This window comes from Lepisma saccharinum, chromosome 11 (assembly GCF_977018435.1).
Source record: "Lepisma saccharinum chromosome 11, izLepSacc3.1, whole genome shotgun sequence".
NCBI lineage: Eukaryota > Metazoa > Arthropoda > Insecta > Zygentoma > Lepismatidae > Lepisma > Lepisma saccharinum.
Window position 1 is genome coordinate 60,471,288 of NC_139239.1, and position 14,808 is coordinate 60,486,095.

The 14,808-nt window shown below is 37.2% G+C and overlaps 1 protein-coding gene across 1 annotated transcript in view; it reads left to right on the forward strand.

Moving 5' to 3' along the window:
- The window catches only part of LOC145995052 (A disintegrin and metalloproteinase with thrombospondin motifs 3-like), a 101,169-nt gene extending 88,011 nt beyond the window's left edge, over positions 1-13,158 (forward strand). The window contains exons 14-15 of the mRNA XM_083131583.1: positions 9,987-10,218; positions 12,907-13,158. Coding sequence (XP_082987709.1) covers positions 9,987-10,218; positions 12,907-13,158 — 484 coding nt within the window. The remainder of the gene's footprint in view (positions 1-9,986; positions 10,219-12,906) is intronic.
- The last annotated feature ends 1,650 nt before the right edge of the window (positions 13,159-14,808 follow it).

Here is a 14,808-nt window from a genome sequence, read left to right on the forward strand (position 1 = left end):
GTCCACGGACACAAAACAATAATCACGCGAGAGCGTAGCGCGGAGATGCTCTCTCTATGAAATCCGGGTAAAAACTGTGTCTGAAATCGTAGTACTCTTGTTTATGTATCACTTTCGAAGCACGCTAAAGTGGCTTGGCTTCGGTTTCCGAGGGGATGGAAATGACCTCTCTCCATTGTCTTGAAACGCGGTCACCCGCGCATCCTCGATCCTTGCAGTCTTGGGCTCCAGCTGATTTTCCTGGTCATCCGTGAAAAATGGGTTCGCCCACCCGCTGTGGTTTCTAGCCCGGTCGCGACGAAAATAATCCTTCCTTTTGTCCGTGTTGGTGCAAATATGTCATTTTCTAAGCGGCGGCTGTCACTCAGGAAAAACCCGTCTTCCAACTCCCGACGTCTGGCTCGGATACAAATTTATCCACAAAATAAAATCAAACCTCACACTTTTATATTTGAACATACAATGAATCAATAAACAAAAATAATTTATATCGAACTGCGTTTCACATGTCACTAGATACCGTGACAAAATGACGAAGAACACTCATTGCAACGGACGTCAGAGTCAGAAATAGTATTTTGGATGAATGGATTTTTTTTTTTTTTTTTTTTTTTTTTTTTTTTTTTTTTTTTTTTTGCAGGTCACTGTTAAAAACACACTTACGTTTTGGTGCCATAACTAACACTTCACTAAGTCAACTCAGATATACAATGAAGGAGAGAATGGCAACTGTGATGTTCACACAGCACAGCTTACATTTGAGAACTAACTTACGGCATTGGTTGTTCTGTTCAACTTGCGCCGTTGTTTTCCATCCGACAACAATTATCCACACAGTCGGCCACGGCTACCAACAAACACAAATGTATACGCTCAATCTCTCTCTACCCCTCCGCCTGACTTTTCTTTATCTTTCGCAATCAACAATGTTTTGTGGAAAATGTGCGTTTGTATGTTTATTATGACTGAGTAAACACCAGAAAATTAAAGAAAAAAATGGCTTGACAAGAAATTGGGATATTTTGACGTCCCGAACGAGGTCAGAAAAAAGTCGGGACATGGACTGAAAGAAAGGGACTGTCCCGACTAAATCGGGATGTCTGGTAGCCTTAACTCAGATGTTATAATCTGTATTGTATCAGTGATAAACCTACAAGAGGACAATCCTGTCTAAGATAATTCCAGGGTCACTTACGTTACGTTCAGAGAAGATAAAATTATTTGAAATGTGATTTGCCACAGTTTAAAAATTTCCTTAGCTTAATTAAAATTATAATTCAACTTTCTCACTCAAATTTGATCAATGTTATTCGTTGTATAATGAAAAAAAAAATAAAACAGTCACTTACGTTACACAAAATGTAACAGTAATATGTGAAAAGTAAACTTGCAATTTTATTCCTGTTCTGTTTTTATGATTTGAAAAATATAACTTTGTGTCAACCTCAAAACTATTTTGAGGTATTAAAAATACTCATGTGTAAAGAGAGAAAGAATAAAATAATAGTCACTTACGTTACAGTAAATTGTCACTTAAATTACCAGTCCGAATTAGGAAGAGGGTATTAGTGTGGGAGTAATAAAAAACTCAAACATAAGTGACCGTGGAATTACTCCAGTGTAATTCCATACAAAAAGGGACAAAATAAACAATTTTTAAAAATACATCTAGTGAAATGTTATCTGTATGGGTAAATAGTATACTTTTTATAGTTGTTTGGCAACAGTGTAAAATTACCCAGTATTCCCTACTTTCCAGATGGCAGCTATGATAAGTTCCCTGTAAAGTGACTGCTTTTTTCCAAGAGAATTTCTTTATCAGGTAATGTTTTTTTTTTCATTTGAATACATAATGATATTTAGTATTTAGGCTTTAGCAAGTTAATTGATGGCTAATTTGCTTCAAAATTTAGTGATGTGCTAAATACAATATTTATTGGAAGTTACCTAATTTAGCAGGTTTTTGTAGGACATCATGTATAATTTGGTTAAATGGCTGCTAAACCTAGTCACGGAGCAACTAGTGGTGTATTTTGACTGCTTGTTGCAGTGGTTCTCAACCTTTGTGAGACCACAGCCCAGCTGTCAAATATAAAATTACATTTAAATTAGTCGTCAATCCCTTAGTGCAACAGACCTTTTACAGCCCGGTGGTTGAAAAAACACTGGCACTAAAACTGAAGCAGAGGCACCAGCATTACTTTATTCAACTCCAGAGGCCCTTTCATGATATAAAAGGAACCTTAAATCAAAACAATTTCATGATAATCTACTAAAGTAAAAGTGTGACCTTATTTTTTTATATTAATTAAATTAATATAGATGGCTCATTATATCATATTAAACAACAATTATTTTGTAAAACAAGTCACTTAAGTTGCAAAAGTACTGGTCACATAAGTTACAAAAGTACTGGTCACTTACGTTACACAAGTTCAGCTTACCGTTACTAGATATTAGTTGCTTGCGCAAGCTGCTAATTTGTTTTCAGCACTCACTTACAGCCGACTAAGAGATAATAAATTTTTAGCTAAATATTTTCATTGTTATTATCGGGGCAAAAATTTATCTCTTTTTTGGTCACTTACGTTACAAGCTAGTCTACCTACAAAAACCTGCTAAATTAGATAACTTCCAATAAATATTATATTTAACACATCACTAAATTTTGAAGCAAATTAGCTATCAATTAACTTGGTAAAGCCTAAATACTAAATATCATTATGTATTTCAAATTAAAAACATTACCTGATAAAGAAATTCTTTTGGAAACCAGCAGTCACTTTACAGGGAACTTTTCATAGCTGCCATCTGGAAAGTAGGGAATGATGGGTAATTTTACACTTGCCAAACAACTATAGAAAGTATACTATTTACCCATACAGATAACATTTCACTAGATCAGTGGCGTGGCGTGGATTTTTAAAAGTGTTACCCGTTATCAGTAGGACATTTAAGGGAGACTTGGGCGCCTCCCCACCTCATGCCCCCCCCCCCCAATGACTTCCAAGTAGTTCATATAATATTAATCTGGTACGTGTGCAATTCAATACTAGATTTTGGTAAAGTTATTAATCAGGAAAAAAAATGTTGACATAAGGAAGGACTTAAAGTGAAATCGCAAACATTGGTTGTTGACACAATAATACGTAATTTGATACTTACAGAAACATCGAAGGCTACTTATAGAGCAGATCAATCCGACTTTGAAAATAGTGATATGATGCTGGGATCCCGGGTTCGAAACCTAGCTTGGGCATGGGCGTTTCTGATGTCTATTCATCAATTTAATCATATCATCACTCATCCCCATCTTCGCAAATTAGCCAAAAGTGGCACAAGCGAAGCAAAATCAATCAAATCCAATCAAAAAACTTCTATGATGCTGTCATAAAGAGAAGTTTTTCATTTGAATTTGAATTTTTGGGTGCGTCATGGTCATGGTCCATGTTATCCACATCTGAATTCGACACGTTTTTTTTTCACCCGAAAATAAAGTACATGGCCAACAAAAGAGTTTCGACAACTGCACACATCCACATAACCACGGATAGTCGTTATACCACGAAACATTGAAATGTCGGTCATATCCAGCAGACGACTTGGGTTTTAAATCGTTCAAAATAGGCTTTGGCCTCCCTTTCGCCACAATTTCGATTTTTTTCTGCAAAATAACGAACCGAAAGATTGCTTCAAAATATATTCTATCGCACACTGTCCAGATAGGATGAAACCGCCACCTCGGAACTCGGAGCAAGCTTCATTAATTAATTGACAATGCCCGAAAACAACAAAGACGAAAGACACCAGTCACAAAACTCCCACTGCACAGTCCCTCCCACAAACCGTTGTTTACTTTTGTAACACGTGAAGCACCCTCCTTGCCCCCTCCCCTCTCAGCATCGGCCCTTCCCCAATATTTCCTTCGGAACCTGCAAGAAGTCCAGTTCTACTAATGTTGCCATCTTAGTTCTTTTGAAACCAGATTTGCCCAAATCGCGAAACTTTCGTTTCAAATAAGACGTATGTAGAGTAGATGTAATCTTCATCTGTTTCCTAACTACTCCCACTCCCATGTTTTGCTAAATCCACTGAAATCTCATTTCCGACACCACTACTATTTCGTATATTTTACGTCCTTTGCTACCTTTAAGGCTTTCGCTTTATAGGATAATCGTGACGATGAGGATGCATGGTGAATTATTGAAATAAAATTATTATTTCTTTGTGCATGTAATTATTAATTTTTATAATTAAGTAAGTAAAATAATAACAACGAACATTGAAATAACCATTTCTTGCTGAGGATTCGAACCTGCGACACCTGACACTTCAGAGCGTGCTAAGATAACAATCGGGAATTATGCTTGTAAGTATTGTTTTCACCCAAAAACAGTTCTACCACCTCAAAAACATTTCTTCAATCCGAAATTATTTCATTCCTGCGACTACGTATGTCAATCTCAATCAGTATTATCAACAATTATCACAAATTCCTGTAACCGAAATAATATTATATGTGTGAAATATAGAATTTTAGGTTAACATTTTTAGAAGGAAAGCGGACCCCTTGACCATACCCATCCCTCTCCTCTCCTTCTCGCCCATGATGTCGAAGAAGGACAAAGAGGACTTTCATAATTGCTGATATTTAGTGTAAATACAAAATATCACTTGGTAGTTTGCTTTCGCCCCAGTGTGATTTGATTTTTTAAGATTTTGATTTGGCGATTTAAGTCCACTTCATGAACAGTAATGCTAATCGGGACAATTTAAAGATGGATCCGAACCACTTGTGCCTCCACCGGATATCGAACCCGGAATCCCTTGATTATAAGGTGGCGACGCTACCACTGCGCCATCGTTCCCCAGTGTGACTGGACACCTTCAGAGTAAGATAGACCCGATTAGGCGACTTAGCTCTTTTCTGTCAATTGAATATGGCAACACTGGTATGTTTCCGGTAAGGGTCACCGACAACTGCGCCGGCTAAACAGGAATGCCAAAAAAAAACCTCCTTCTCCCGCGGTCAGTCTTTGACGCAACGCGAAGTCTTCCTTGCCTGGGCTCCGGCCCTTTCCTCATTTTTCCTGTGGAGGGTACCGGATCAGTCCTCCTCTTCGCTTTTGCCGGTGTTAGAAAAAATGTCAGTCTGCAATGTTTACTTTACGACAATATTACCAGTTTATGTACGTAATAATATTTTAAGACTGGTTCTTCAATTCTTTATATTTTGGTGTTACCTGCGGTAACAGCGGCTACATGCACGCCACGCCTCTGCACTAGATGTATTTTCAAAAATTGTTTATTTTGTCCCTTTCTGTATGGAATTACCCTCTAGATAATATAATTACAGATATACATAAAAAAAACTTATAATATGAGGTAACTGAACCTACTTTGTCAGACCATTGTGGTCTCCAGTTGAATGTACCATTTAATACAAAACTAATGGGCACCAAAAGAAAAAAAGAAAGTAAATTGTTAGGCCTTAACTCTCCCTATTAAAATTCAGATTGAGTGAGATTAACTGGGAAAATTTACTGATAAATTGTGACAGTTGAGAATGTCTTGGAAAACTTTATATTTATACTAACTGGCATTTTTAACAACACGTATCCATGACTAACAAAAAAATATAAGTGATAAACAACCTAAAAATTAGGATAAAAGACTAAGTTGGTTTATCCTTCATCTGGAGTCACCCAGAAACCTAGTTATGTTCTGGTATGATAAAAGTAAAGAAGGGAGTTCTACAGATAAGGATTCAAGAAGAAAATGTACAAAAAGGAAATAAAATTGGCTAAAATAAAAGCAAATGAGAACTACAGGAAGTCATGCAAGACAACAATACCCATATCAGCGCAACAAGTTAACAATTTTTTTATAAACCGTAAAATATATTAAGAAAAATCAGCCCACATGGGACAGAATTAACACTGATTATGTGCAACCTCTCTCACACAAAAATTTACCTAGCCCTCACTAGTTTCAAATGGACTGAGGTCATCTCCAACGCAGTACTGAAGATAGTGGTTAAATTAAACAATTCACATAGTGATGATTATTATAGATTTTCTAATTACGTACTTAAAATATTATTCATGAAATCTTACTACCACTGACAGATATGATAACAGAGGGCACGTTTCCAAATAATCTAAAAAATTCAGTTAGACAATACCTTTATATAAAACTGGTGAATTAACATTTCCAAATAATTATCACTAGTAACTATATTTTCTAAGATAGCAGAGCACTGTATAAATGAACAATTATGTAACTACCTTGAAAGTAATAAGCGAATATCTGACAGTAAGTTTGGCTTCAGGCCAGGTCAGTCAACAATAAAGGCAGTTGAAAGTCTGGTTAATGAAATAATAACTAGCTTTAGAGCTCCTGAAATAACATGTGCTACACTGATTGACTTGAGTAAAGCATTTGACACAGTGTCCCATGAAATATTGGTAACCAAACTACAGTAGGGGAGACCGGGGCACTTTGTCACAAATTTCACATTTTATTTTTTTGTGGCTCTCACGTAAGGCCGAAAATTATAATTTTTTACATGCAAATACTTAGTTATCTTGTGCACAACATATGTTCCTCTGTACAATGTAACTCATCCTGAACTGGACTTATTAACTCTTCTTTATGATCAATACAGTTGTGACAATTTACCCCATATGCGGGGTAAGTTGTCACAATATCTGGGGCAAGTTGTCACATGCTATTCTAGTGGCAGTTTCGTTAAATAGGTATATATTATTAATGCAACTCCTAGAAAAAGACTGGCAATGTTATTAGCACTAAATACTTAGCATGTAAAAGAGACTTAAAAGTTAATTAAATTAAAAGGTAAATTATGCTAGTTAAACAGGAAATAAAGTAGGTGGGCCTGTATATTTTCTTCATCCCGAAAGATACATATATTGTTACATCAATCTTTGTAGGTAAACCAGAACTTTCATGAAAACAAGACTAGCTTACAGAGTAGCTAATGAATCAAAACTACAAACTTAAAGGTTACAGAAAACTGTTTCAGTAAGAACATTTGCAAAAGATAGGGACTACACTTCCAACACACTCAATTTGCCAGTGGCATTCAACTATCTTGTGATTTTAGAGTTAATAAATTGCAAAAATATTCCTATATATATGTCCGAAGCTTGTTTTAGGTATGATACTAGTAAGTCTTCCTCAAGTTCCGCAAATACTCTGTTACATGTTGAGTAACCCAATGTGAATGAGCATTGCCTGGACTGTAGTTCACTATCTGTAACACGTGCACAAAATCTCGCCAATGTTCTGTAGTGGACATGAAATTCTTTGACAGCTTTACGTATTGATACAGGGTTGTCGTTTCTTTTCACGGCTCTTGTGCAGCCAGTAGGTCTCCCATGGACGGGACATTCCTCTCAGTCTTTCTCTTGTATATTCTCACCTTCTGCGAAGCAACAGAACCACTTATTAAAAGAGGAATACACCACTTGTATCATGACTAACACACATTGGGGCACATTGTCACAGTGACAACATGCCCCGTCTTATTTGTGACAACTTGCTCCACGCGTCGTAGTTCCTCTTTTTTTTAAATATCTGTACCAAGCAATAAGATTAAGCGCATTCAGAGTACCACATTTTGAAGCTCTATTTCTAACCTACATAACACACACGGAAATACTTACCGCTCATGCTTTCACGAACACACAGTAGGAAAATTCCAGGACTCAAAAAATTTACACTGAAGCACTGAAAACAGACAAAGCTCAACTGACTCAGCCACGTGTTTCCCGCACACCTCTAGACGAGTACAGTTGGAAGTGATATCTAGTAGGTAAAAGAGAAATCAGCACCAGCTCGCTGACGTTTAGGCTTTTCTCAGAATTGCTACTGTGACAATGTGCCCCGGTCTCCCCTACTATGGTATTAGGAGTATTGAATTGGCTCTGATCAAATCGTATCTCAAAAATAGGCACCAATTGGTAAAGGTCGAAGAACAACAATCTGACTTGCTTGAAGTCATAAGTGGTGTTCCCCAGGGATCAGTTCCGGGACCTTTACTGTTTCTAATACATTTGAATGACCTCCCCAGCTGCATGCCATATAAAACCATTTTCTACACAGACGATACAACTTTCATTACTGCTGGAGATCTCAATGTAGTACAAAAAAGAATAATGAAATAATAAAGATATCTACTCAACGGTTAGATGAAGGTGAACTCGTACTTAATAGTAATAAAAGTCAAACCACGTATTTTTTCTTAAATAATAGGTGAAAATGTAAATAAAAAGTGATCTATCAAATTGACTACAAACGTACATGGAATGTTCACACCGAACAACTATGCACATAGTAAATTATGTCGTGTAATATTCCTACTCCGTAAACTGAAATTGTGTGTAAATGAGAGCCAGATTATTGATCCATACTATGCTTTCTTTCATTCCCATATACAGTATGGTACAATACTGTGGGGAAACCCAACTGGAGCTTCTACGGTATTTAAATGGCAGAAGAAAGCAAGAAGTTGTATCAAAGGTCTAACGAACATTAGATTGTGTAAACCTATTTTCAAAGAACTTAAGATCATGACAGTTCCCTCATTATATATTTATTCTGTACTATCATTCATAAAAGAAAATATCTCTCTGTTCACAGAATGTAATACAGTACATAATTATAAAGCTAGAAGGAGGCATGATCTTGACTGAATTTCTTAGATTATACAAATTCCAAACTAGCTATAGATATGCTGGTATGAAATTGTATAACAAACTACCTCAGGAGATAAGGTCACTGACTCAAATAGTTTTCGCAAATGCATAAAGAAATGGCTAATAAGTAATTGTATTTAGTTTGGAATGTAGCCTATCTCACTGTACAATTTATATTGTTAAGCTATGGTGTAAATTTATTTTGTAATAACAATGTATCCTGTACTATATTTGTATGACACTGTCTATTGCAACTTGAGGCTGCTTAATGCCAAAGCATTCTATTCTATTCCTATGCATTACTACAATGCTTGGTTAAAAAAATCCTACAATTTCAAGAAATTTTGCAATATTATTATCCTACATGTTATCAATTATTCCAAGTAAACGTCTTTCATATGGCCTGAAGCATAGGTAATGGTCATAAAGTGGGAGGAGTTTACACCTGGTTTCTATGTGAAACCATTTCTTTTTTTTTCTTTTTTATTAAGTGGCAGAAATGCACACCTGGTTTCTACATGAAACCATTGTTTTTTGATTAAATTGCAGAAGTTGTCGCTGGGTTTCTGCTGCTCGTACTAAATAATTTTCCCACTTGAATATTCCACTGGAATTACATTCAAATTAACTTTATCATAAAAGGTTTTTTTTTTTTTTTTTTTTTTTTTTTTTTTTTTTTTTTTTTTTTTTTTTTGGGTCAATCAATCAATCAAATGAATGTTGCCATTCCCAATGAGAGGAAGCATGGACCTACCAGTCCCCTGGCCTGACCATGCCTTGATATCTACCTCAGAGTTATTGCCTCAGTGCTTGGACGTAAGAAATTATTTGTTAATCTTAGTTACAAGTAACAGGTGGTTTTTCAAGTAACTGTAACTCGGTTTCTTTTTCTAGGTAACGAGTAACGAAATATTTACTTTTTTTGTGTGTGTGTTTTATTAGTTGGAAAAAAATATGGTTTCGTTAAATAAACAAATAGAAATAAAATTTTAATCTTGGTATGTGATTTTGTGACAATCGCATGTTTCGCATCACACAATTATTTCAAGTATGAAAGTTTACTTTTATTTTCCTTGCCTCTATATTCTCCTACTTAAACATGAGGTTTATTATAATTTATTGAAAATTTGTGTTAATTTTAGATGGTTGGCAGCAAAGAAAGGAACAGAATAATGTAAAAATAACATATAGTTAGTAATTGTTACTGAGCTACTTTTTAAAAACTGCTGCCTATGAATACTAAATTTGAGTTCTGAAACTTTCCAGTTGTGACTACCGCTGGGTGGAGGATGCTTGGGAGTACTGCAGTGCCACATGCGGATCCAGAGGGTACCAGGTGAGACAGATCTTCTGCGTTCATTCCAGCGCAATCAATCCCAATGGAACCTGGAATGATTTTGTTAATCCCTCCTTGTGTACTGATCCAAAACTGCCTGAAGTGAGGCCCTGCAACAGAGAACCATGTGTCTCACACTGGATAACCGGGAATTGGTCTCAGGTGAGTTGTTTCATGCTCAAGTGTCTTTTCTAGAAAGTGACATTCTATGTTTGATGGATTTGATTTATTTTACTTTTCTGCCTCCTTTGGCTAATCGCATAGATGAAGATGAATGATGATGAGATGGAGGAAGGAACAATCACAAATATATAGGAATGAGCCCCACAGCTGTGAGTCCAGATGCCAGAATCTCTCTAGTCTGCAAAATGCAGTCCATGGTGTACTACGTGGAATGGAGTTTGACATTTGAATGTCTTGAGAAAGGGTCACCCCTTAAGGATAATTCATACCGAAGAGACATGCGACACGAGAGTTTCGCACCGAAGAGACAAGATGCACATGACACTTGTTTCTTTGCTCAGTTCGCATGACGATACCGATATAATTGCATTAATCAGTTTATTAGTCACCCGAAAAAAAAACGTAACAATAGACATTGTTACATGTAAATCGCATTTTAAAATTTGCGCAATTAATTGAAACTCTGGAGAGGCATGTTGTGCGTGAGAAACTGAGAAATAATATGCACTGACCTCAAATTGTATATGACAGTTTCCAGCCTGGATAAAGCGAAGACATAAACACTAGAGAAATGGTTCTCAACCTTTGTGAAACAGTGTTCCGGTATTTTTTTATTTTTTTTTTATAGTCAATGCCCTTAGCCCAAAAATTTTCCTCATACGTACTTTTCCAGTATTTAAGATTTTATACATGAATTAACATGTACCCATGAAATTAAATATTAATAATCTGGCATGATCAAAAATATAATACGTAGTTAAATTACATGTAGGATTGTTGACACATATGGATGACGAAGTGGTAATGTCTCCTTGTAATTAAGTGATCCCGGGTTCTATACCTGGTGGAGGCAATGATAATCAGCATGCTCATACTTCACAAGAATCCACTAGAGGCGCTGGTGCTGCGCTCAGATTTGCATATAAGCAGCGACACAGCTGCAGCCCAGTCAGTCTGTGTTGGCTTTTCGGCGACTCATGGTCGACCTCTGCTCCTGCAAATAGCCCAGCATTAGTAACCACACGGGTGCTCAGGGAAAGACTTCTTCAGTGCAGCCTTGTAGATTATACATACTCCTTGTACGGCCTGTCGGTAGATTATACGCATTGTATCAGGTTCAACCTCTTGCAGTGTGGCCTACCTGTAGAACGGAAACACACTTGTGCAGCCTACAGGTAGAACGAATATGCATTGTATCAGGTTACGGTTAGATTCGTGAATTGTTTTACTGTTGGGAGACTGCCTACTAGTAGAACGGAAACAAAGAGTATCCGGCTTCCTGTAATTGCTCGTGGTTTTTGCAAAGAAGGATGGAGTTGTGTGCATACCATGTGTAGCCAATTCTGGAGAAGAGGTTGGCTTCCATGGCATTCATGACTATGTTGGAGAGGATGGCGTACAGGATTTCCCATGGCAAGACCTTCTTCTTGGCAAAAATATTGGCCCTCGAATTGGAGGGCAGAGGTTTCTAGGCAGACTTTCAGGAGAGATATGATTAATTCAGTCTCATATGGACTTTAACTGTTTCGTTAATAGCCACTTTCTGGTTTCACGTATGGCAAGGGCTCTTGGTGTGGATGGATACATCTCCTAGATGTCTATGCTGGCTAGTCTTATTTTGTCCACCTCCACATATCTTGTGATCATTTCCTTTACCTTTTGACTGTTCCTGACACAATATTTCAGATGGTGATAGCGCTCGTTGATTTTTTTGCTGTAGCTGTTTAGCAAGGTGGTTTCGTGGGTGTTTGAAACCAGCGACAATTACATGCGGCAGAGATAACTGCATGGAAAAATGAACCGTAAGTTTATTAGAGTGAACTACCTCTCTCCGCATAACCACCAAACAGATATCTTTAGGTACAGTGGCTCAGTTACTGTTCAAGCAGAATAACCAAAGTAGGAAAGAGTTTTAAATAGTGTAAAGTACAGGAACGAGACAGCTCTATATTCTACCATTTAATTCAAAGAGTACATAGTTCCGAAGTATTCAAAATTCCGAAAATTAGAGTTTTATATGAGAGGTCACACAACATAAACTTTATGCATAAAATTTACCCCTAATTTTTGTCTGTAAATGTCTGTAACAAAATAACAACAATGCATTTCAGCACACTAACTGTATGAAGTGTTAATAATATCCCCTTATCTGGTGGATCGAGTAGAAGAGTTGGCATTTCTAATAGGTTTTATGAGATACATGGGAAAATTTTAAGGTGTTAGGGAGGTGTAGGTTTAAATCTCTGCTGTAGAAATGTATATAAAAGAATAGACATCTGAGTTTTATTTCTTCCATCCGTGTAGTAATACTGAGGGTTGTAAGTGTGAGTGTTCTGTGCAACATGAGCTTCTCACATAAAATTCAAAGTCTCCTGCCTTGCTTCCTTTCTCGTTCCTCCCTGTTCCTCTTACTGTGTTACAGAAACCTTGCTTGTTCCGAGTTCCATGCATGCATACCACAGTGATCTTCTACAAATAGGGCAAGCTGCCCAGCCTTGCTCTAGAGCCCTTTGTGTGGGGCCTCCAAGAATGTGTAGTGGTAGTCAAGGTGTCCTGGTGAAAGTACATAGTAGTTCTGATATCACTTTTAACTGTAGGTCCAGTCCCGATTAGATTTATCTGTGCATAAAGTGGACTTAAAACAAACTTCAAACCTTTCCTTTGCAGTGCTCGGTCAGCTGTGGTACTGGTACCCAAACGCAAGACATCAAGTGTCCAGTGCCTCGAGCTGAGCCTCTATTCACATGTGGACCCTCTCCAGTTGAGACCCGTGCATGTCACCAACAGCCATGTCCCATTTCCTGCTGGAACGATGCTTCAAAATTCTGCCAACTCTCAGTTTTGCGTCGCTATTGCAAAATTCCAGAATTTAGAAAGCTATGTTGCACAACGTGTTCAAATCAGTTGCCAGAAGAGTGACTGGCCAACTAAGTTTGTAAGTAAGCATTCATTATTAAAAAAGTAATAATTTCAACTTGAATTTCTTAATTATCCTAATATTAAATTAGTCCAAAATACATAACTGAATTTTTAAGTATTAAGAATAAACTTCAGCGAAGAAGGGAAATGACTGTTTTTCAGTGACTATGAATTACATGTGATCCCAAAGGTGTTTTTTTTTTTCAGTATGTAGAAAGGAGCAGAGCTTTGTTAATAAATTAGGGTGGACCATTTTAAATGTTGATATGTTACATATGCATGTACTCACTCTTTGACTTGCAATGTTTCTACTGAATATAATTCTTTCTCTGCTCATGTGCACCCCCCCCACCCCCCCACCCTCACGAGCTTGTAGCATCCTTCCCAGGATTAAAGAAAACTGTTTATGGAATTGATGTACCTGTATACCATCTTTGGCTCAACCCCCAAAAAGCACCCTGATCACTCCTAACAGGCATTCACAAATTACTCGGACTTGTGCTTTTCCCATCAGTGTAATATGTTCTAGAAAAAACTATAAGTTCCGATTGCCATTGTCAGGGGATCATTTATGGGTGGAAAATCCTCTAAAAATCACTAAATCGCTATTTTAAAAACAGTTTTATTCCAAAAAGAACTAATTTTACAAAGGCCCAGTGGACCTATTTGCAGTTATGAGGCCAGTGTGAAAGTTGAAATAGTTTGCGAGAAATTGTTCCTAAAATGGCATGCAATCTGTGCAACAAACTCATTTCAGCCTGTTACCTTATCAGTTGCCCACCTACCTTTCTACACTCCGAGATAACTAATAAGACTTCTTTAAGTCAAATGCACTCTCCACGCACTACGTGACACAGTTGCTTTATGTAGACTACAGAAATGGTGAAGCTTTCTTTAGTTTTCAACTGCAGTGGATTTCTACTACATAGAATCTGTGTTTTAACTGCCATATGATGATACACAGAATGTCTCCTGCCACAGACTATGTGTATCAGATTGATACATAACTTGCAGGCAGGGTGTATAGTTCATATACACAGCTCCTTTAAAAACAAGTATGTGTATGAAACTGCTTTGTAGGCCTCCCCGATGGCGCAGCCTGGTTTTGATCCCCGGTGGAGGCACATAGTGGTTCGGATCCCACTTTAAACTGTAGGTCCAGTTCCGATTAGCCTTAGTGTGCATAAACTGGACTTAAAACACAAACTTCAAACTGCTTTGTGACTACAAGCTGTGTATAATTGTTATACGCACGGCCCAGGGAAGAAGAAATTTTAAGAAATGTATTTCACAGACCGTGTGCATAATACACTATCAAAAGAGATCCGTCCTCCCACAAGAACAAAGAAAAAACTCCCTGGCAATTAAAGTGTTAAAAAAATCTTCTTGAGTCACATAGCTGATGAGGCCAGCTTGGTGGCCGAACACAATTTTTGACATTAGCACAGATGCTCCTGAGTGTGAGTCCCAACTTAGGTGTTCTTTCACTTCCGTCCAATCAACAAACAGGAACGCACACAAACAAAAAAGTATGTTTTCCATAGTACATTTTTGATAAGAATATGTCATAAACAACTAACAGTATGAATACCTCATACAAGTTCATTTTTGTGAGATTTCATTCTCTTTGTATTGGCTTGTTGACTAAGC